This window comes from Chiloscyllium punctatum, chromosome 17 (assembly GCF_047496795.1).
Source record: "Chiloscyllium punctatum isolate Juve2018m chromosome 17, sChiPun1.3, whole genome shotgun sequence".
NCBI lineage: Eukaryota > Metazoa > Chordata > Chondrichthyes > Orectolobiformes > Hemiscylliidae > Chiloscyllium > Chiloscyllium punctatum.
The window spans coordinates 95,495,279-95,519,247 of record NC_092755.1 but is presented as its reverse complement, the minus strand read 5'-3'; the positions used below and the strand labels follow the sequence as shown (position 1 = coordinate 95,519,247).

At 39.9% G+C, this 23,969-nt stretch overlaps 1 protein-coding gene across 3 annotated transcripts in view; it reads left to right on the top strand.

Moving 5' to 3' along the window:
* Positions 1 to 23,969, top strand: part of pole (polymerase (DNA directed), epsilon) — a 142,895-nt gene that overhangs the window by 91,746 nt on the left and 27,180 nt on the right. For all 3 annotated transcript variants that reach the window (XR_011963004.1, XM_072588000.1, XM_072588001.1), the window contains exons 35-41: positions 1,711 to 1,817; positions 4,665 to 4,841; positions 8,401 to 8,624; positions 9,492 to 9,712; positions 15,327 to 15,531; positions 15,803 to 15,976; positions 20,362 to 20,487. Coding sequence is in view for 2 of the 3 variants with exons in the window: in XM_072588000.1 (XP_072444101.1) it covers positions 1,711 to 1,817; positions 4,665 to 4,841; positions 8,401 to 8,624; positions 9,492 to 9,712; positions 15,327 to 15,531; positions 15,803 to 15,976; positions 20,362 to 20,487 (1,234 nt within the window). In the remaining variant the exon portion in view is untranslated. The remainder of the gene's footprint in view (positions 1 to 1,710; positions 1,818 to 4,664; positions 4,842 to 8,400; positions 8,625 to 9,491; positions 9,713 to 15,326; positions 15,532 to 15,802; positions 15,977 to 20,361; positions 20,488 to 23,969) is intronic.

The following is a 23,969-nucleotide window of genomic DNA, read 5'->3' as shown; positions in this document are numbered from 1 at the left end:
ATTGTCACTGGTTTTACAATACCTGTAATGTAATGATTATTTTCAGTCTCAACAAGGTAGTATGTTTGCAAATTTCCATAGGCTTGCATCCACAAAGTCAATGCTACTTGTTACAAATTACAGAATTTTCTCAAGTTATTTTTTCCACCCATCTCAATCTATGGTTAATCCCTCTTGAACCAAAACTACACAAGCTCTGAAATTAACTGCAAACAAAGCTTCAAGAGAGACATTTCTCAATACGTGTTAAGTTTGTATTAGAAACAGGAAATTTACTTGATTTAGTAGATTTGAAATAATTGCCAGTTTTCACGTACCAGAAGTCATATTTTTAACAAAATTTTCACTTTTTTTTGTTTAAACTTTTCAGCAGTTTATCTATTGATGGTGTTTAAAGTTCCCAAAAAGTGCAATTCTATGAGGTGAAAGAAATTTGGGTAGAGAAGATTTGGTAGAGAAGAATTCTACCAAATTCTAATTTCACACAAATTAAAATCAACTGATAGTTTTGGTTTCATAGATTAGATTTTTAGATTACTCTGCTTTTATGCTTACAATATTGAAAATTGAAGTTAGCCTCACAATTTCAAGTAAAAATTGAAAAAAAACTGCCGATGCTGACACAAAAACAGAAATTGCTGGAAAAGCTCATCGGGTTTGACAGCATCTATGGAGAGAAATCAGAGTAAATGTTTCAGGTTGAGTGAAGGGATCTTGGAAGGGTCACTCGACACGAAATGTTAACTCTAATTTCTCTCCACAGATGCTGCCAAACCTGCTGAGCATTTCCAGCAATTTCTGATTTTGTTTCGGCTGCCAGTATACCTTCCCCTGTCATTTACTTTTATGGGTAGAGCAAGGCATCAGAATGTCCACCAGTCTGTAGCCCAATTAAGGCCCTATCATCCCCACCTCTCCCCTAATACCTCCCCTCATTAGAGACTTCCAACCTGCCTTGATGAGAACACCGTACTTCTTTCAATTGGGGCATGTTTGATTCCTCTTCTAACCCAGCCTCCTTCAGTACTGACAGTGATACCAATTCATTCACAACATAGAGGTGGATTTAGATCTGAAGATGAATGGAAATTCAAACTTGTATGAATCAAAAGGCCGTCATCTGAAAAGCTAAAGTGGGGCAAGCCAGCTGTGCATATGCAGTCTCATTTCCAAAATGCACATTAGCGTATGGCAAGTCCATCCTCAGTGTATTCATTTCAGAGCCAAGGAAGTACTGTTGAACAACCTGACATGGTGAATGGTGTTATTAAAACCTTTTTATTTTCTTAGCTTTCTGTGGATTGACAATAGTTCCTCTTTTATTCAAGTTTTACTTATGGTACCTGTTTCAGATCACAGTAATCAGTCCTTCCTTTTATTGGCTAGTGCCATTTTAAAGTCTGTGTGTCTTGTACTAGCAGAGACTTCCGGAGTGTGTGGCTCCATCTTAAGTTGCACTTCTGCAAACTTGATGTCTTAGAATAGCCCAAAGCACTGGTCCTTCAAATCAAAATATGCAAGCTCTGACTCTGATCATAATTTCAAACCAGCTTAATTCTGTAGCAAAGTGTTTATGCTGGCATCCATTTCAATAAGGTTTTTCCACCCATTTACAGAGTTTAAAAAGCTGAGCCATTGGTCAATTAGAGTTTAGGAAAAATGTCGATTATGATTACAATTGAAATAATTCCTGGCTTCTTCTTTTTGTAGGTAGCATTCGACATATTTACTTCTACCACAATGCCCAAGGGAATAAGGCTTTATTTGGCTTGTTCATCCCCTCTCAAAGGAAGGCTTCTGTATTTGTTCTTGACACTGTAAGTAATTAAAAGACAATCAGCCATTGAGTTAACTATAGATGACTACATCAAGAAGGAATATTGTATCCCATAAAATTGTGTTTTGTTTTAAGAATATTGTAAAAGACCAAAAGTGGGCCTCATTTAATTTTTTTGATGTGCTGGCTGAACTATAGAAACTATAAATAGAATTGATCATGACCCAGCTAGTGTCGTGGTTAGCCACAGTTTCTCTGATAAGTGACTGCTGCTGGAAAGTGCACCTATGTGGTTGATGGGAATTGAATAAAATTCCACTTAGGTCTGTTGGAATCCTTCAATTTGGCTCGGCGTACTAAAGACCTACTAATGCCTATAGCTCCAAGATTCTGTGTTTAAAAGAAAATAGTGTTCAGTAGATACAGGAGTAACACTGTTCAGATCAGGAAAACAAATCAGGATATTGTTTACATAGTTGAAATGGCATGTCATTGCCAGTGCCATGAAACGAATAACTTGTGGAGGTGCAACTAAGTGATATCCCCATGTAATGTGCCTTTTCACTTTTGTAATTGATATTCTGTTTCCTCTGAGGTTAGGGCAATTGCTGCTGTCTTCGTAAAATGGACATTTTCAAAAAGGACTTTCGATGGACACAAGGTTTCTCTGTCAAAGGTTGTCTTGATAGAAACTGTTAGATGGAATGATCTTGTACAAAACATGGAAGCTAGTTACTGGATAATATTATTAGAGCTGAATGCACATCAGTGTTTATCTTTGTCAGAGTACTGCATACCAAGAAAAGTTAAAGTAGTGGGGGACAATGTGTGGAACGAGCTAGGGGTGGCGGGTGCAGCTTATTACAAATGTGGATGATCATAAAAGTTATGAAGCGAGAATCATGAAATCAAAAATGGATTCTCAATGCTGTTATTTGTCACTTAGCTTGAGAATTCATTTCAATTGCTGGTTAGCAATAGTAGTGACATCTGTGGTATCCTTAGTTTCCTTTCAGAGATGCGTTTTATGAAAGATGGATGAAATAACTCCAGGGGCCACTGTCCCATCACCAAGTCACTATTTATGTACATGTGCATAATACTTGACACTGATCCAGCTTCTTCAGGGTCAGCTCTGAAATTTCTATTTATAATCTGTCAGCCATGGCTCCCTGATTGGACCAAGTTAACAGCCCCAATAAGGGAACTCATATTCTGAGATTCTTCTGGCTGACCTTGTTACAATTGCTGCAGTGGAGAATATGTTGAACCACCATAATGTTTGTTTATGGTGGGAGCATGAGTTTATGCCTACAATTTTTTATTTTAAAAAACATGACTTTACCAGCATTCATATTAAAGACTCACTATTTGTGCAAACTACACTTGAAGCTTCAATAACATCAAAGAAGATGTACACAAGCTTTGTATGTACAATCAATATTAATCAATAGCTTTTCTCTTGGTCAGTAGCTACATTTACACATCAGAAAATATTTTTTATTTGACTAAGCCTTTGTGGGGTAATAGGAAATTCAAACTGGGCATCAAGCTATGGCTATGCCAAAGAAACATCCTGACTACCCCACTTCACAACAGCAAGACCATCTGTGTCAGGCATAAAAGAAGACTATCTTTTCTTACACCTGGTCTCCATGTTGTATCTGAAAAATATCAAATAGGACAATGAAAATCCTAACATACAAGTACTTGAAGGAAGGAAATGATAATACTCTTATCGAATATAGATGCCTTCAAAAGCACAATCATGTATTTCTGATTGATGTTGAGCATATTTCAAAATACATTTTCTGTCAAGAGTTTTCGTACATTTCAAAGTTGTACAGATGAACTTGACTCTAATTTTTAAAACGCGTGCCTAAAGAACCCGAAAATCTTTTAACCAAAGTACTGAAAGTTAGGAAGATATGCAACCCTCCAGATTGGAAAGCTAAGCTGCATTAGATGACTGAGACCTACTCGGAATGTGCATCAGGTTTCAAGACTAAATGTTGCATGTCCTCATCGCCACCTGCATTGGGAATAAGGGTTGCTCAAAAATCAGACTGTTTGGGCACTTTCATTGCAATATGACGACGTAACTGTAACATGTTAGTGTTTAAATACAGAGGGCTGCTATTTGGGAGCCAAATAAAATTGTCATTAAATTGGGATTAATCATCAATGATGTGGAAAATATATTAATATAAAATATTTTGAAGTAATTAGATTTTCTATGCTGCTGTATTGTAATTATTTGCTTTCTGGGAAAGACATTGTTCCATGTTGTAATGTTAATGTTCACTTTCATGGATTATTTTGATAGAAAAAGAGAGGATACTGTTCCAGTTACAAGGTATTCAGGATTCAGGGACATAGGACAGATGAATGATTCTTTGGTGGAGCTAGCACAAGCCTAATGGTCTATATTACATAATTGTAATGAACTTTTCACCTCTTGAGTACAGAATTTTTCATGAAACATAGTTGATCATGCACAGTACCAAATGTGGAGACTTCTAATCTTTATTATTCTCAAATGGAATGAGGGATCTTTGGGAATGCATCGATCTTTTGTAAGTAAGTCTTGGTTGAAATACGGCTGTTATACCTATTATGAAATCTAATTTTGAATTTTACAGGTGATAGTGACTGACTACTGATTTAAAATTATACAATAATCCTTCAGTGAATGTTCTTATATTTTTGAATATATTTTAGTAGCAGTTGTCTAGTCCAGGGTGACTTTCACCGATCTAAAGCTTATTTCTGACTAACAACTGTTCATAATTTAAAATGATATGATGTATTAGGAACCAGAATATTTTCATAAGATTTTAATCTGGCGGTGGCTATTTTTATTCTATCTATTTTTATATCTCATTAGGTGCGCAGTAATCAAATGCCGAATTTGAATAATCTATATACATCTGAACGCACTGCTATGCTGGAGAAATTAGATGAAGAGCTGCTGCCACCTGATAAGCACACATTTGAAGTTCAGGCAGAAAAAGACCCAAAGTTAATCTACAGAGCGATTCAGCGTCTTTTGCTGAGCTATAAGGTAATGCATTATTCCTTTTTTAACAAGTACAAAAATGGTTTGTTCACCCATTTCTAATCCATTGGTTTGCTTGACATTGTTACCTAAGCACCAAAAGTTATGGCTGACTGGAAAATACAAAATGAGCTTTAAACTGAAATATTTTTACATTAATTTTGAGGGAGCTATTAGAAGTTTTCAAATGTGAATGATAGCTTACTGAATTAATCTGGATTCTGTTCAACAAGAACAATTTAAAACTTTGTATTTTCGTGTTTCATTGGAGTTGAAAGTAACTTTTACACATGAAATGTGAGCGTTACCATTCTTTCTCTTAATGTGATCATTGTGAGTCACCCTCTTGAGACACTGCTGTCCATAACATGGTGAAGGTTCATAGAATCTTGTAGGTTGAGAGCTTGTGTTCTAAAGTGGAAGAATGACAGCTTTATTTTGAAATTATACTTTTATTGTGTTAAGAAAAGGAAGATGTATTTTTAGTTTCCTCCTAGAATTTTTTTGAGTGATGACACGATTTCTGGAGATTTGTTTTATTTAAGTGCATTTCAGTACATTATTTAGAGTCACAGAGATGTACACATGAAAACGGACCCTTCGTCCAAATCATCCATGCCAACCAGATATTCTAAACTAATCTAGTCCCATTTGCCAACACTTGGCCCATATCCCTCTAAACCCTTTCTATTCAAATATCCATTCAGATGACTTTTAAATGTTGTAATTGTACCAGCTACTACAACTTCCTTTGGCAGCTCATTCCATACACACACTAAACTCTCTGTGAAAAAGTTGCCCTTAGGACCCTTTTAAAATTTTCCCTTCCCTAAACCTATACCCTCTATTTCTGAAATCCCCTACCCCAGGGAAAAGATCTTGTCTAATTTCCCTATCCATGTCCCTCATGATTTCCGAAACCTCTGTAAGGCAATCCATGCCCCTCAGCTTCTGATGCTGCAGTGAAAACAGGTCCAGCCTTTTCAGTCTCTCCCTGTAGCTCAAACCCTTCAATCCTGGCAAATCTTTTCTCATCCCTTTCAAGTTTAGCAACATCCTTCCGATAGGAGGCAGACCAGAATTGTACACAGTATTCCAATAACCAATGTCCTGTACAGCCGCAACATGTCCTCCCAACTCCTATACTCAATATTCTGACCAACAAAGGAAACCATACCAAATGCCTTCCTCCTATCCTATCCAGCGGTGATTGTATTTTCAAAGAACTATGAACCTGCACTCTGAGGTCTCTTTATTTGGCAACAGTCCCCATTAAGCTGTATAAATCCTGCCCTAATTTACTTTCCAAAATGCAGCACCTCCCATTTATCCAAATGAAACTCCTTCTGTCACTCCATGGCCCATTGGCCGATCTGATCAAGATCCTACTCTGAGATAGAGCTGAAAATGTGTTACTGGAAAAGCGCAGCAGGTCAGGCAGCATCCAAGGAGCAGGAGAATTGACGTTTCGGGCATGAGCCCTTCTTCAGGAATGACTCTACTCTGAGGTAACCTCCTTCGCTGTCCACTGCAACTCCAATTTTGGTATCATTTGCAAACTTATTAACAATATCCCCTGTGTTCACATCTGAGTTGTTTATATAAATGATGCCATCCAGTATTTGAACCTTTAAAGTATACAGTTCAGTGCATTAGAAAGCAAAGATCAAAAATGTGAAAAAGCTATTTGCCTATCAACCAGAGTCTTGTGACACAGTCAGAACAATCCAGAAGAAATCAAGAAATGTGCAGGTTCATTCAGAGAGATGCGATTCTTTGAAGCCAAGGTGCTATTATTTGTAGTCTGACCTAAAAAGAATTCCTGAGTGGCTTAGAAATCAGTCGATGAAAAACTCCAGTGACGTCAGCAAGCTATTAGGATGTTGAAGATGTGCATTCAAGGAACATTTGTTATGGACTAAGTGAAATGAGTTTGTACCTTTATTTAAAGGTGTCAGTAGGGACTTTAATTGAAGCAGAAAGTATCAGGAGAATGCAAAAATTTGACAAAACAAATAAGTGACAGCCATGTTAACTGAATAAGAGCTTTACCATGGACTTAAGGTGACCCTTCCCTGACATTTAAGTGAAAAGTTCAATCTTTCCTTCTGAAATTTTGTATTAAGAACATTTTAAATCGTACTTGCATAGTTTAAAATAATTTTTGTTTTTCTTTGTATGTATTAAACTTGGTTATTTTATTGAAAGTACATTGGCAGGTTCTTGTAAATATGTTAAACAGCTGACCGCCATACAGAACTAAAGAAAATAGAACTTATGGTATATCAAAGAAGGTTTCTATCTGGGATCTGTTCTGTATTATAACTTGTTCTGTATTATAACCAGCTGGAATCATTAAATATAATGTGAAGGTACCCCCACAGTAGTGGTAGGTAGAGAGTTCAAGATCATAGCCAAATCAGTGATAGAGAAATGTTGATGCATTGTCTCAAGCTGGTGGATGTCTTTGAATGGAATTTGAAGGCGGTGGTGTTCTCTTGCATTTGGTGATATAGCTGCTAGGTTTGGGAGGTGTTGCTGACATGTTGGCGAGTTGTGTCGTGCATCTTGAAGATGATATGTAAACTAATGGATTTGCACTAATATACAATTCCATACATTTAAAAGCTATGTCCACAATGCAGCTCTGCATGTCTGTATTTTACTGTAATGAACTTCCAGGTTTTGAATAAAATGTCACCTTGGATTTAATACATATGATAATCCAAAGCAAGCAGCTAAATATATTTAAGTAAATGCCAACACTTTTACAGATTTACAAGATAGACAGACAAGCAAATTAAAGGATAGATACTAATTAGTTTATTGGGTCTGAGCTTAAACTTTCTTAGCTATATTTATATTCTAAATATAATTGCCATTTTGACTTTGTTTGGTTAGTGTGGTATCTTCACTTGTGGACACTGCTACAATAGGTTAGTGGCTACCGCAATTCCATCATCTTTGTTTGAGGTGGATTTGCTCACAAGTAAGTTGAATATATATTCTCAAAATCATTGAGATTTGCAGCACAGAAAGGCCCTGTGGCCCATTGTAACTGTACCTGTCAGAAACAACCACCTGACTATTCTAATCCCATTTTCCAGCACTTAGCCTGTAGCCTTGTATGCTTTGGCATCACAAGTGCACACCTGAATACTACTAAAATGTTTTGTGGATTTATGCCTTTACCACCCTTACAGGCATCTGTATGAATTGTACGATAGCATCAATCCGTGTGCTGACTGTTATACTTGAGGTAGATTGCAAAACATAGGAGCATGCAGCACTCGTTGTTTGGTTACAACTGCTATTTATCAGCTATGTTTTATCTTAGTGTTGCTAAAAGGCATTGCAGGGATTGAAATTCCCTTAACTGTGTGGCTGGCAAAGTGTAGGTGTACAATAGTAGGATGTCCCTGGCATTGTGTAACCACTGTATATCTCTGTTCTTTGTCAATTATTAAACATAAGGGAGGGAAGCAAGTTGGAACTACTGTTAATACTGCAATCTGTAGTAGGATGGCATGAAGTTAACTGATTTTAAGTTCTTTTTCTTTTAAAGGATGAGAAAAGAGGACCAACTCTCATTGCAGTGCAATCAAAGTGGCAGCTAAAGAGGCTGACAAATGGGATGTCAGTTTTCGATGAGTTTCCATTGGTGCCTGTTCATGTAAATGATGATATTAATTATGGTGTACTGGATTGGCAGCGCCATGGTGTCCGCAGAATGATCAGACACTATCTCAACTTGGATAGTATTTTGTCCAAGGCTTTTGAGATGGCCAGGTAAGAGAACTTACAGTTACAAAAGTAGACTACAACAGGTTGTACAATATGTCTGTCACTGGACTAGTAAACCAGAGCCCCAGGCTCTTGTTCTGGGGTCATGGGTAAAATCCTAGCATGGCGCATGTTGAAATTTAAATTCATTAGAAATTTGGAATTAAAAGCTAGTCTAATGGCAACCATGTCACCATTATCAATTGTTGTTAGAATATGTGCTTCAGTAATGGGAAGGAAATCTGCCATTCTTGCCTGGTGTGGCGTACATGTGACTCCAGAATCTGTGGTTCACTCTTGGCTGCCACTCAGATTTGGGGTCAACTGGGAATGAGCAAAAAATGCTGGGCTACCTAACAATGCCCTATTTCATTGACATTGTTTTAGAAATGGGAGGATGAGGTAGAGGGAAATCAGCAGGAACATGCCATTGGAATTTGCATTATTGGCCGTCTTATCTGTCTGTTTTGAGAAAAGGCCTGCAAAGGTATAATCCTCCATTACTCTTACATTCTTTCAAGTGCAAGCTGTATGGTAACATTGGCAGAGGTTCTCAAGAGCATTCTTCAGTGACCTTTTTGGGGGAGGTGCAGATACACTCAGTAGATAGAGAGGTTTTTGTTTCAAAGTTCAGAGGCAAAACTTTAAACATTGGAAGGGAGTGCACACCCACATGTGACGACCTGAGGCTGACAGAATTTGAATAGATCACATTCTATCATTTTGCCTGAAGATACTTGTACAGTGTATGCTCACTGCATTGGGTTTATCTCTGATGTAGTAAAACAAAGTAAGAACATGAAATCATGCTTTAATAAATCGTCATGTAGTAAATAAATGTTATTTAATGCTAATTACATAATTTATTTCCAGGTATTATCATATTCCTATTGGAAATCTTCCAGATGACATCTCAACCTTTGGGTCAGACCTCTTCTTTTCCAGGCATCTTAGACGACATAACCATCTGTTGTGGCTTTCTCCAACATCACGACCTGATCTGGGAGGAAAGGAAGCAGACGATAATCGCCTGGTTATGGAATTTGATGAGAAGTCAACAGTTGAGATCAATAATCCAGGGTGTTACTCCACAGGTACATGGGTTGCTGTACAACAATGGACCTACCTTCATAAGGATAACTATACTTTTTTATATATATAGTTCAAAAGTGTGGATTATTGCCCATCCTTCCCCCTCTAATTCTCAAAAGCATAGAATAATAAAATAACTGGAGCGTGGAGAATAGCAGGAAGGAATCAACCCTAGAAAAAAAGGCTGTATTTGCATAGGCAATACCACATGGTGTAGCAAACGATGGACCAGATTTCAGTGCCCAAATGGTGTACTGCTAAATGCAATGAACAAAATTTGCACCTTTCTCGTTTGCTTTGTTTGTGCATACTCCTGCCTAAAAGCTGCAACAAACAAAGAAATAAAACAACTATACAGAGGATAAGAATATCAGCAATTAGGAGAATTACACTATCCATTCTGTTGAGTATGCTCTACTATTCAGTGATATCATGGCTGATTTGATGATCCTCAAATCCACTTTTTCCTGTCTTTTCCCCTATAACTCTGATTTCCTTCCTGATTAGAAATTTCCTTTGAACTATCCCCTTCTCACCTTAAATGCTCCCTCTTATTAGATGTTTCAACTCTGGAGGTAAAAAATTCTGACCGTGAGCCCTATCTGTGCAGCTCATAATTTTATAGACTTCTATCAAGTTTCCTCCAACTGCCACCGCTCCAGAGAAAACATGCTGAGTTTTTCTAGCCTAACCTTATAGCACATATCCTCTAATCCAGGCAGCATCCTGTTAAACCTATATGCACTCTCTCCAAAGCCTCCACATCCTTCCTGTAACATACCGACCAGAATTAAATGCAATAATCTTAATAAAGTCTCATAAAGCTTTGTGGATCACTTCAAATGCTGTCAAATGTCAACATTTTAGCATTCCTGATGCTGGACGTTTTACTCTAGGTTTTATTTAATTAATTGAATTTAAATTTCCCACCTGCTTTTGGTGGAATTTGAACCTTCATTTTGTGGTGTTAATGTGTGCCTCCAGTTTACTAGTCCAGTAACATAATCTCTGTGCATCATGCCCATTTAGGACACAGAACAATACAGCGCAGAACAGGCCCTTCCGCCCTCAATGTTGTGCCGATCTGTGAACTATTCTCAGCTTGTCCCCCAACACTAACCTGCCATCATCCATGTGCTTATCCAAGGGTTGTTTAAATCTCCCTAATGTGGCTGAGTTGACTACATTGGCAAGTAGGGCATTCCACACATTTACTACTCTCTGAGTAAAGACCCTGCCTCTGACATCTGTCTTAAATCTATCACCCCTCAATTTGTAGTTATGCCCAACTCGTACAAGCTGACGTCATCATCCTAGGAAAAAGACTTTCACTGTCTACCCTATCTAATCCTTTGATCATCTTGTATGTCTCTATCAAATCTCCTCTTAGATTTCTTCTTTCCAATGAGAACAGACCCAAGTCCCTCAGTCTTTTCTCATAAGACCTTCCCTTCAGACCAGGCAACATCCTGATAAATCTCCTCTGCATCTTTTCCAATGCTTCCACATCCTTCCTGAAATATGGCGGCCAGACCTATGCACAATATTCCAAGTGTGGCCCCACCAGCATTTTGTATAGTTGCAGCATGATATTGCGGCTCCGGATCTCAATCCCTCTATGAATGAAACCTAACACACTGTATGCCTTCTTAACAGCACTATCAACCTGGGTGGCAACTTTCAGGGATCTATGTACATGGACACCTCTGCACATCCACACTACCAAGAATCTTTCCATTGACCCAGTACTCTGCCTTCCTGTTATTCTTCCCAAAGTGCATCACCTCACATTTAGCTGCATTGAACTCCATTTGCCACCTCTCAGCCCAATTCTGCAGGTTATCCAAGTCCCCCTGCAACCTGTAACATTCTTCCAAACTGTCCACTACTCCACTGACTTTAGTGTCATCTGCAAATTTACTAATCCATTCACCTATGCCTGCGTCTAAGTTATTTATAAAAATGACAAATAGCAGTGGTCCCAAAACAGATCCTTGTGGCACACCACTAGTAACCAGACTCCAGGCAGAATATTTTCCATCAACCACCACTCGCTGCCTTCTTTCAGAAAGCCAGTTTCTAATACAAACTGCTAGGTCACCCTCAATTCCATGCCTCTGCATTTTCTCCAACATTATCAAAGGCTTTACTGAAGTTCATGTATGCCACATCAACTGCCCTACCCTCATCCACATGCTTGGTCACCTTCTCAAAAAACTCAATGAGCTTTGTGAGACACAACCTGCCCTTGACGAAACCATGTTGGCTATCTGAAATCAAATTGTTGCTTGCTAGATGATTATAAATCTTATAATTCTTTCCAAAACCTTTCCTACAAAAGAAGTAAGGCTCACTGGTCTATAATTACCTGGGTCATCTCTACTGCCCTTCTTGAACAAGGGCACAACATTTGCAATCCTCCAGTCCTCTGGTATTAAACCTGTAGGCAATGACGACGCAAATATCAAAGCTAAAGGCTCTGCTATCTCCTCCCTATCTCCCAGAGCATCCACTGATAAATCCCATCCTGCCCAGGGTACTTGTCTACTTTCACTCCTTCTAGAATTGATAACACCTCTTCATACCTAACCTCGATCCCTTCCAGTCTAATATCTCGTACCTCATTCTTCTCCTCTACAATATTCTCGTTTTCCTGAGTGAAAACAGATGAGAAATGTTCGTTTAGTACCTCTCCAATCTCCACAGAGTCCACACTCAACTTCCCACTTCTGTCTTTGACTGGCTGAATTCCTACCCAAGTCATCTTTTTTTTTGCCTCACATACCTGTAGAAAGCTTTAGGGTTCTCCTTTATTCTATTTGCTAAAGACTGCTCATGTCCTCTCTTTGCTCTTCTTAACTCTCTTTTTTAAATCCTTCCTAAACTGATCTATAACTCTCTCACCTCATCAACACATAAGCCTCCTTTTCTGCTTAACAAGAAATGCAATTTCTGTAGTAAACCACAGTTCCCTTACATTATCACTTTCTCCCTGCCTCACAGGGACATACCTACCAAGGACAAGCAATATTTGTTCCTTAAACCAGCTCCACATTTCCATATTGTCTGCACCCCCTGCATTTTGCTACCCCATTCTATGCATCCAAATTCTTGCCTAATCATATTACAATTGCCCTTCCCCCATCTTGACCTGTGGCATGTACCTATCCCTTTCCATCACTAAACTAAATGTAACTGAATTATGGTCACTCTCTCCACAAGTGCTCACCTACAACTAAATCAAACACCAGGCCTGGTTCATTATCAAGCACCAAATCCAGGGTGGTCTCCCCTTTGACATACTGTGTCAGGAAACCCTCCTGTACACATCAGACAAAAACTGATCCATCTGACGTACTAAAGTTATAGCATTTCCGGTCAATGTTGGGGAAGTTAAAGTCCCCCATAATGACCACCTTTCACTCCTACCCAGAATAATTTTGCCAATCCTCTCTTCTACCTCCCTGGAACTCTGCGGAGGCCTATAAAAAAAACTCCAAGCAGTGTAACCTTTCCTCTCCTGTTTCTCACCTCAGCCCACGTTACCTCAGTAGACGAGTCCTCGTCAAAAGTTCTTTCAGCCATCGTTATACTATCCTTGATGAACAAGGCCACACCTCCCCCTCTTTTACCGCATTGCCTGTTCTGAATGAAAGATGTAAACCCCAGAACCTGCAACGTCCATTCCTCACCCTGCTCTATCCATGTCTCCGAAATGGCCATAACATCGAAGTCCCAGGTATCTATCCATGCTGCAAGCTCACCTACCTTATTTTGGATACTTCTGGTGTTGAAGTAGACCCACTTCAAACCAGTTTGCTGTCTGCCAGCACATTCCTGTGACCCTGAAATCCAGTACCTATCTTCCCTACTCTCATCGTCCTGTGCACTGCAACTACGCCTTAGGTTCCCATCCCCCTGCTGAGCTAGTTTAAACCCACCTGAGTAGCACCAGCAAATTTCCCACCTAGGATATTAGTCCCCCGCTGGTTCAAGTGAAGACCGTCCTGTTTGTACAGGTCACACCTTCCCCAGAATGAGCCCCAATTATCCAAGTACCTGAAACCCTCCCTCCTGCACCATCCCTGCAGCCACGTGTTCAGCTGATATCGCTCCCTATTCCTTGCCTTGCTATCACGTGGCACGGATAACAAACCAGAGATAACAACTCTATTTGTTGTAGCTCTCAGCTTCCACCCTAGCTCCTTGAAATTCTGCCTTACATCCTTATCCCTCTTTCTATCTATATCGTTGGTACCTGTGTGGACCACAACTTGAGGCTGGTCACCCACTCCCTTCAGGACCCCAAAGATATAAACCGAGACATCTCGGACCCTGGCACCTGGGAGGCAACACACCAACTGTGAGTCTCATTCGTTCCCAACAAACCGACTATCTGACCCTCTAACTATTGAGTCCCCAATGACTAACACTCTCCTGCTTTCCCTCCTTCCCTTCTGTGCAACAGGGACAGGCTCTGTGCCAGAGACCTAGACCCCACTGCATACCCCTGGTAAGTCGTCCCCCTCAACAGTGTCCAAAACGGTATACTTGTTTTTCAGGGGAACAACCACAGGGGATCCCTGCACTGACCATTTTTATCCCCCCCTTCGAACAGTCACCCAGCTTTCTTCATGTCTGGAAGTAACTACTTCCCTGCAACTCTTATCTATCACAGCCTCTACCTCCCGAATGATCCGAAGTTCATCCAGCTCCCACTCCAGTTCCCTAACACTATCTTGGACGAGTGAGAGTTGGGTGCACATCCTGCAGATGTACTTGGATGGGACACTAATGGCCGCCCTCACCTCAAACATCATGCAGGAGGAACATTGGTCTCCCTGCACTGCCATCCCTGCTAGTCCCCTTATCACAAAGTAAAAAAGTAGAGAAGCTTATCCGATGTGTCTCTGTTCTTTAAGGTTAGAGGAGGCGGTTGGATGGGAGGCCCTACAAGGATAGGGTCTCTGGTTGAGAAAACACTGACTTATATAGTTGGACAGAAACAAAAAGAAGTCCCTCCTCTCCCAGAAACCTCTGCTCTCTGATTTCAAATGTAAAAGCTCAAATCAGTGACTCACCGCTCCTGGCAGGCCCCTGGTCCACGCTTCCACTCTTCGAGTTGCTGTTGCTGCTACTGAAAAACAGAAATTTATGTAGTTCAGTTATCTGTATAGTACAAATTACTCTCCACAATTGAAAATCTTGTTGATGTTTCCTTTGTTGAATTTTCAAGTTTGTGCTGGGTCGTGGTTTGCTACCCAAACATTAGCTTATGTATGCTGCCATTGCTTTCACTACTGCCTACCTGCACTTTGAGGAATTGTAACTCTTTAGTTTTAAACATTTTAACTAATTCTTTTGTGAACTTTTCCTTAAGTCTGAAATATTCTCCTCTGCCTGTTACTGCACTTTTTGCTTGTGTTGTCACCTCAAAGTTGTGCATATTCTGACAGAGTTAACCTCAATATAGCAACTGTTCAGTTGACTGGTATGGGTATATTAAGGTTTTGTCCAAGCCTTCTCAAAAACTTGTTCTGTTTTAACTCTGATAATTGGAATTAAGTTGCTACTAAGAATTTTCTATAATATTTATATTCTGGTTCTCTTTTATAGTTTCTGTGGAGCTGGATATTCAGAGCTTGGCTGTGAATACCATCCTTCAGTCCCATCACATTAATGATATGGAGGGGGCATCCAGTATTGGTATCAGCTTCGATGTAATCCAGCAAGCTTCCCTCGAAGACATGATGGCTGGTAATCAGGCAGCTAATGCACTCGCCAGCTATGATGAGGCAGCTTTATGCTCTAACACTTTCAGGTATTTGTGTGGAAAGGGGAGTTTCAGAAGTTTCACTGGGACTCTTCATCGGGATCTGAGCATCGATCAATCTGATATACTTTTGGGTCAAAAGCTAATACCTTAAATGTAACCATTTGTTTCAAGATGCTGTAATCCAAGCTCTCAATTTGGTGCCAGTTGTTAATTCTTTACAGCAGTGTAGCTGTGCAAGGAAGATAAGCCCACTGTGGTTATAGTGGATTATTTATACTATTCCTTATTTTCATTCATGTATGTTTTGTTGTTCCAGAATTTTGAAAAGCATGGTTGTTGGCTGGGTGAAGGAGATCACTCACTATCAAAATGTTTATGCTGATAACCAAGTGATGCACTTTTATCGTTGGCTGCGATCACCTTCTTCACTGCTATATGATCCTGCACTACATCGTATTCTCCATAACATGATGAAGAAGCTGTTTCTTCAGTAAGTTTTCAAGAAATGAAGAACGAGAATGTGCACTTAAGACAAAAATATAAGCACCTTGTGAAATTGGTCTGCATTTTCTGAAGACTTTTTATAGCCTAATCATTTCAACGTGTTTTTTCCTTAAGATTTAGCATGTTTGCTTTCAAGCTCTTGCTAAGTGCATATTCTGTCCCCCTTCTGATTTTTTTTTTTCAGAGAACAGAATAAATGTTTCAGACAGTGCCTATACCCTAATGTGCGAACAAAAGTGTGGTTGACCAAAGAGAATTATTTCACGTAGTACTCAAGTGCTCAAAGCATTTGTGGCTACTTTAGAAGTGTCAGACTTCATATAGCTGTTTACAAATGTCCAATTGAGTGACTTCCTAGGCCTCCGAGGCCAGTTGACAGTCAATTGGGAAACCAAAATAAAGTTTCACAAAATAAATGTATTATTGTGTTATGCACAAGACTCCTTCCTGGCTCAATGTTGCAGAAGCCCTAAAAGGCAAGAAACATCACCAAAATTTGTAATGGACAACAGACCAGAGCAGATCTGAGAAATGTGCAAGAATGTAAAAGGCAGTTGTGAGCGCAATAATAAATTCAAGTTGTTGATTAAGATAAATGCAGTTAGCACAAAAAATGAAAGAATGAAAAAATGGTGACCAGAGTGGGACTGGAGAAAGAATATTCAACATATCCCTCAAAAAGAAAGGAACAGCTAGGACTTGTGGGTTTTCATTGCACCACCTTTTAGTTTATTTTAAGAAAGTGTGTGGACCCCAAGGAGAGCAGGTTCAGCCAGCTAGTGGAGTGTGATGGTAGATAGCAATTAGTTGAGCTGCTATTCAAAGCAGAGACAAAGGACTCTTAGGCCACCCTGATTATCATAGTCCTAGTGTCATACAGCATGGAAACAGACCCTTCAGTTCAATTCGTCCATGCCAACCAGATATCCTAAATTAATCTAATCCCATTTGCCAGCATTTGGACAATATCCCTCTAAAGACTTTAAGGTATTGATCCAGATTCCTTTTAAATGTTGGAATTGTATCCACCTCCACCATTTCCTGTGGAAGCTCATTCCATTGATGCACCATCCTCTGCATGAAAAAATTATCCCTTTGGTCCCTTTTAAGTCTTTCCTCTCTGACCATAAGCCTATGCCCTCTAGTTTTGGACTCCTCTACCATGAAAAAAGACATTGGCTATTCACCCTATCTATGCCCCCTCATGATTTTATAAACCTCAATATGGTAACCCTTTGAGTTTAGAATCAGCAAGCACAATACTATGTCATAGTGTTGGAGATCCTTGGGAAGGTGGTGCATGTACGTGATAAGATATTGAATAAAGGAAGAGAAAGTAATGTCCTGATTGGAAGCAGTTAGTCCCTTCTGGCAAGAAAAATGCTGAAATGATGAGTCTACCAGGACAGTCCTGTTTTGAATCTTGAACAAAGGTGGGTGCATGGTTGGTGGCTGAGGAGGGAAGCCCCAACCCGTCCACATTGACCATGTTTTCTAGATCAAGTGGTACTGTGGGATTAATGACCATGTGAAAAAGTAGATGGATCCTCAGTTTGATACCTTTAAAATTGGCATCTCTAGCAACATTGCACACAATCGACTCAGTTTGTCCATTACCTGTGGCTTAGTCTGTGGCCTGAGTCAGAAGGTTTTGGAATTAAGTTCTAGCCCAGGACTTGAACACAATCTAGGCTGGTACACCAGTGCAGGCTTGAAGGAGTGCTAGATTGTGCTGTCACTATAGGAGGCCAATCATCTTAACCCTAACACATGGCTTACATTTTCTTTTTCATGGTATTGTCCTAGGCCAAAAGATATTCAGCTGATTACATCATAAGGTCAGAAGCATATCATTGCAGCACGTTCAGCACCATTCACAATTCTTCGAATACTGCCTGTGTTCAACCTGTCTGTACGACCTTTTGCCTTTGGCTGATTCAGTGGCTGCTGAAATTTGTGGCAGTAGTGTGCTATTAATGTGCCAAATTGAGGGAAGAGACTTTTTAAAAGTACTGGATGAGAGAGAGAGAGAGAGAAAGGAAGAGAGTGTGTTTTTGTGTGTGAAGTGGTAGTTGGAGAGTGCATTGATGGTGCTAAATTTCATCTCTTAAGTGGGAATATGGTGTGCTTACAAAAAAATGTCACAGCCTGGCAGTCCTATACACAGTTGGCTGGACAGCTGGTTTGCAAAGCAAAGTGATGCAAACAGCATAGATTTAATTTCTGCACATCTAAGATTACCAAGAATGACTCTCTGTCTTGTCGCCTCACCCAAGGTTAAATCACCATCAGTCCTCTGTCTCACTCCCCAAGGAAAGAGTGGTCCTGTGGTCTGGTAGAAGCTTATTTAAGGTTGAGGAGGCAGGGAACAGACAGGTCTTTAGAGGGTTTCAAGGTAGCCAGGAAGGAACTGAAGAATGGACTTAGGAGAGTTGAAGGTGACATGAAAAAGTTTTAGAGGTAAGACTAAGGAAATCCCTGAGGCATTCTACACTTACATGAGGAACAAGAGGTTAGCCAGAGTAAGGGTAGGGCCGATCAGCTATAGTGGAGAGAACTTTCCCCTGGAGTCTGAGGAAGTAGGGGAGGTCCTTAATAAATACTTGGCTTCAGTATTCACTACTGAGAGGGATCTTGAAGTTTGTGAGTACAGCATGAAATAGACTGATATGCGAGAACAGGTTGCTGATAGGAAGGAGGATGAGTTGAAAATTTTGAAAAGCATAAGGACAGATAAGTGCTGGCCTGATGGGATATACCCTCGGTTATACAGGAAGCAAGGGAAAAGATTGCTTTGCCTTTGGCAATGATCTTTGTATCCTCACTGTTCACTGGAGCACTGTCAGATAATTGGAGGGTGGCAAATGTTATTACCTTGTTCAAGAATGGAATTGGGATAACCCTGAGAATTACACACCAGTCAGTCTTACGTCAGAGGTGAGCAAAGTATTGGAGAAGATTCTGAGAGACAGGATTTACGATTACTTGGAAAACCAGAGTTTGATTAGAGATAAACAACATGGTTTTGTGAGGGGCCGGTCATGTCTCACAAACCTTACTGAATTCTGTGAAGATGTGATAAAACACATTGATGAAACTAGAGCAGTGGATGTGATGTACATGGATTTTAGCAAGGCGTTTGATAAGGTTTCCCATGGTAGGCTCTTTCAGAAAATAAGGAGGCATGGGATACAGGGAAATTTGGCTGTCTGGATACAGAATTGCGTCCCATAGAAGACTGAGGGTATGATAGATGGAAAGTATTCATTCTGGAGTTCGGCGACCTGTGGTGTTCTGCAGGGATTAGGTCTGGGACCTCTGATCTTGGTGACTTTTTAAAATGACTTTAATGAGTCGGTGAAAGGGTGGGTTTGTAAGTTTGCCGATGACTTGAAGGTTGGTGGAGTTGTGGATAGTATGGAGAGCTGTTGTAGGTTGCAATGGGGCATTGACAGGATGCAGAACTGGACTGATAAGTGGCAGATTGAATTCAGCCTGGATAAATGAGAAGTGATTCATTTTGAAAGATTGAATTTGAATGCTGAATACAGGATTAAAGGCAGGAGTCTTGGCAGTGTGGAGGAACAGAGGGAGCTTGGAGTCCATGTTTATAGATCCCTCAAAGTTGCCACCCAAGTGGATAGGGTTATTAAGAAGGCGTATGGTGTGTTGGCTTTCATTAGCAGGGGGATTGAGTTTAAGAGCTGTGAGGTTGTGCTACAGCTCTATAGAGACCTGGTGAGATCACACTTGGAAAATTGTGTTCAGTTCTGGCCACCTCATTACAGGAAGGATGTGGAAGCTTTCGACAGGGTGCAGAGGGGACTTACCAGGATGCTGCCTGGACTGGAGGCCAGTTGTTTTGAAGAAAGGTTGAGGGAGCTAGAGCTTTTCTCATTGGAGCAAAGAAGAATGAGAGGGGACTTGATAGAGGTGCACAAGAAGATGAGGCATTGATAGAGTGGATAGACAGTGACTTGTTCTCATGGCGGAAATGTCTATCACCAGGGGCATAATTTAAAGGCAATTGGAGAAAAGTTTAGGGAAGATGTCAGAGGTCAGTTCTTTACAGAGAGAGTGGCGGGTGAGTGGAATGCATTGCCAGCAGTGCTGGTAGAGTCAGATGCATTAGGAACATTTTGAGCAACGCTTGGATAGGCACATGGAAGATGAAGGGTGCAGTGAAGGGTATGTAGGTTAGTCTGATCTTAGAGTAGGATAAAAGGCCAGCACAACATAAAGGGTCGAAAGGCCTGAACTGTGCTGTACTGTTCAATGTTCTATAGCTACTTTACCCTTTTATCTAAACAAATCATCGAGTTGTGATTTTGCACAGACTGGGACTGATTTTATGCTTTTTATTTTGCATAGGCTGGTAGCAGAATTTAAAAGGTTGGGTTCATCTGTCATCTATGCTAACTTCAACCGGCTACTGCTATGCACCAAGAAGCGCCGAATTGAGGATTCTATGGGATACGTGGAATACATCACAAAGAGGTAATATCCGCATTTCTATTCAACCTTTTGAATATCTCAAGGAGCACCTTAAAGAAAAAACCCAATAAGCCAGTTAATCACAATTTTCTGGGGTGTTCCTATTTTAAAAAGAATTGTACTTTTAAAATGAAGATATAATCTTTAATACCATATAATTATAGCAAACTTTGTTTTCATCGTCACCTAATGAATTGGCACCCTTGATTAAATGAGCATAAATTATATTCCTGAAATACTGTAATTATCATTGTCTCCAGGGATGTCTGAGTATTCAGGTAAGGATGCAGGTGGCTGCCAGTAAATTTTATTTAAGTGATTTGTTCTGTAAATAAAGTATAACAGTGATGTGTATACTCCCTGCGTTGCATTTCTGTTAGTGTATGTTTTTACATTGATTCCTGGGCCCATAGGTTCTGACTAGTAAAACGTTTGCTGTACTACTATGAATTTATCAAAATGTTATATTTTGAAATTGATTTGATGCTGTGGGGCTTACTTCCCACTCAGTGCCAATATTATTCTGTTTTGTAACCCTTCAGTTTGGTAGTGACTCGAATATTCCTATCCCCATTTCTGGTTGAGATGTTATTCTCTATGGATTGTTTTTGGTTCATTAGATTGGAAAATAGCATACAAATATACGAGTTAGGAACAGGCGTACACAATTGGGCCCTTTGAGCCTGCAGTGCCTTAAAGTCATCATTGATTTGATTGTAACCTTGACTCCACATTCCTGCCTCGCCTTGATAACCTTTCGCCCCCAAGCCACAAAACATCCAGCCACCTCTGGCTTAAAAATATTCCAAAACTCAGCTTCTATCACCTTTTTTTCCCTAAGGAAGAGAATTGCAAAGACACTACTAAACTCAAAGATTTCTCCTCTCCTGTCAAAATGAGCAACCATTATTGTTTAGTAGTTACCTGTACTTCTAGATTCTTCCAAAAAGCAGCCTTTCCATATCCATAATGTCAAGTCCCCTCGGAGTCTTGCATTTCCTCTTGCTGTTCTGAATTCCAGCAAATACAAGCATAGCCTGCCAAACCTTCCCTCAAGATACGCCCGTCCATTCTATATACGGTGAGTTTTCTTTCAATTGCTTCCAGTGCATATTTATATTTCCTTAAATAAGGACACTAATACATATACAGTAGTCCAGATGTAGACTCTCAATGTACTGTTTACCTGAAGCATACTTTTGCATTCAACTTGCCTTGCAATAAACAATAACATGCAATTAGCTTGATACTAACCTTTTGTAATTCATGCTGTGGGACATTCGTGTTCCTTTGCATTTCGAACCGCTGCAATCTTACCATTTAGAAAATATGATTCCTTGTTGTTCTTGCCAAGATGGACAATTTCACATTTTCCCACATCATACACTCTTCCAAATCTTTGCCCACTCTCATAACCTATCTCTGTGACCCTTTGTGAAAAGGACATAAGGAGGCTGCAATTTAATTTTTCACCTATCTTTGTGTCATTTCTGTGACTGTATCTTCAATCCATTTATCCAAGTCATATCTGTAAATTGTAAATAGTTAGATCACACCATTAATCCTTGCGCCATGCTGTTCATTACATCTTACCAACCTGAAAAAGATGTACTGTTTCCTGTTAGTTAGCCAGCCTTTTATCTCTGCCAACATGGTGTCTCCTTGCACCATGAGCTTTTGTTTTCCACAATAACTTTTGTGGCACCTTTATCAAATGCTTTCTAGAAATTGGGTATGTAAGGTAAAGCCATAGTCATCATAGTTCCAGAGGATCATAGGACTTCTCTCTCATTAGAGACTGATGGTGGTTCAACCTGAGTATCACCACATCTCACATAAAGGGTGAGGTTGACAATGTACCTCCATGGCAACAGATCACATATCCATTATGTCCACTACACATGACTTCTTCAGAGACAGTAAATTGGTTAAACTATTCTCATTTCACAAAATCCTGTTGGTTCCATCTGATTATGTTGAATTATTCTCATGTCTTTAATAAGAGATTCTAACATTAACCCTATGACTGCTCATTTAACTGGCCTATAGTTTGCTGATTTAGTTTCCCCTTTTGAATAAAGGAATTACTATTGCTATTTTCCAATCTAATAAAACGGGCAATGTGGAAATTTAGAACCAATGCATCAATAATCTCAGCCACTCTTCAAGACCTTAGAATGAACTCGACGAGGGGACCTAGGGACTTGTCAGCCTATAGCTATAATAATTTGCTCAATTCCACTTCACTGGTGATTTTAATTATCTTTAGCTCCTCACTTGCTCCCATTTCTTGAAGTGAATTGTTTCTGGGATGCTACTTGTACTATGTATCAATATTTACTGAAGAGAATGCCTGTTGTATTCATCTGGCGTCTCACTGTTTCCCTAGATTTACTTTCTGTAGGACCACTTCACTTTGTCTCTCTCTTCCTTTTTTAAATAGCTATAGACTCTCTTACTGTCTGCTTTCAAGGGCAGAATTCCTTCACTTTCAGTCAGGGTTTTCATGAAGTGAGATTTGTGACACTTCATCCACTGTAATACAGGGTGACTTTTCTTGACCAAACCTAGGTTCTTCACCTCCATTAATTATAAAACTCAGCTCTTCATAACAAACCTTGTGGAATTGTGCCATCATATACATTAAGTGCTTGCCACTTCTAGGACTTTCTGGTTTTCATGCTGTTGATGCCAAATTTAAATCCCAGCTGCACAGAGTTTCCGATGCTGTTAACCAGAAAGTGGCTCTCTCGCTGTTGAACTGTACCATTCTTCCAAACTATTTCTCCCCTTTCTCCCCTCCATGCTTATACTTGACACCTGCTATCATCACTAACTGCCCTTCAATTCATTTTCATTATAGTCAATCCCTCCTTTGTCAGTTTGCTGGAAAAGTTGGCCTATAACTGGGTTGAAAGGGACAGTACCAACAAGGTACCAACATAAGACACTCAATCCTTAGAAGCAGAAAATTCCAGAAGTGGCTGCAGAAGAAAGTGATTGCTCGTGGGGACAGGTAAACATCAATGGATAGCCAACCCAGCAAGCTCCACTGTATAAGTTCAAAGGAGGGGAGCCTGCATTTGGGCAGGGTCCTTTCTCAGCAGGCCTGGTACCTCTCAGCCCAAAAATCCCAAGGCTGACTGCCCGAGCCTTCCAGGCCAACTACAGAGTGGACTCTCTCTACAATTGCAAAAATCAGAACTGCACTGAACAAAATAGGAGAGACAAAAAGAAAGATAACTTTGAGGGCACATGGTTGTACATAACCATTCACTTTCATAAATGTTTCTTGACTTGCACTGTCAAAATGTATGCAGTAGTATAATTTTCACTGCCCAATGTGGTTAAGACAGACTCAACTGAGAAATAAGCAGCTTCTTGGACTGCCAAGAACCCTCGTCTCTCCAAAGGTTCCAACTTCTTGACTGAATTTACCCTCCAATGTTGGAGATGCTGAAATGTTTAGAATTACAGCCATCGTG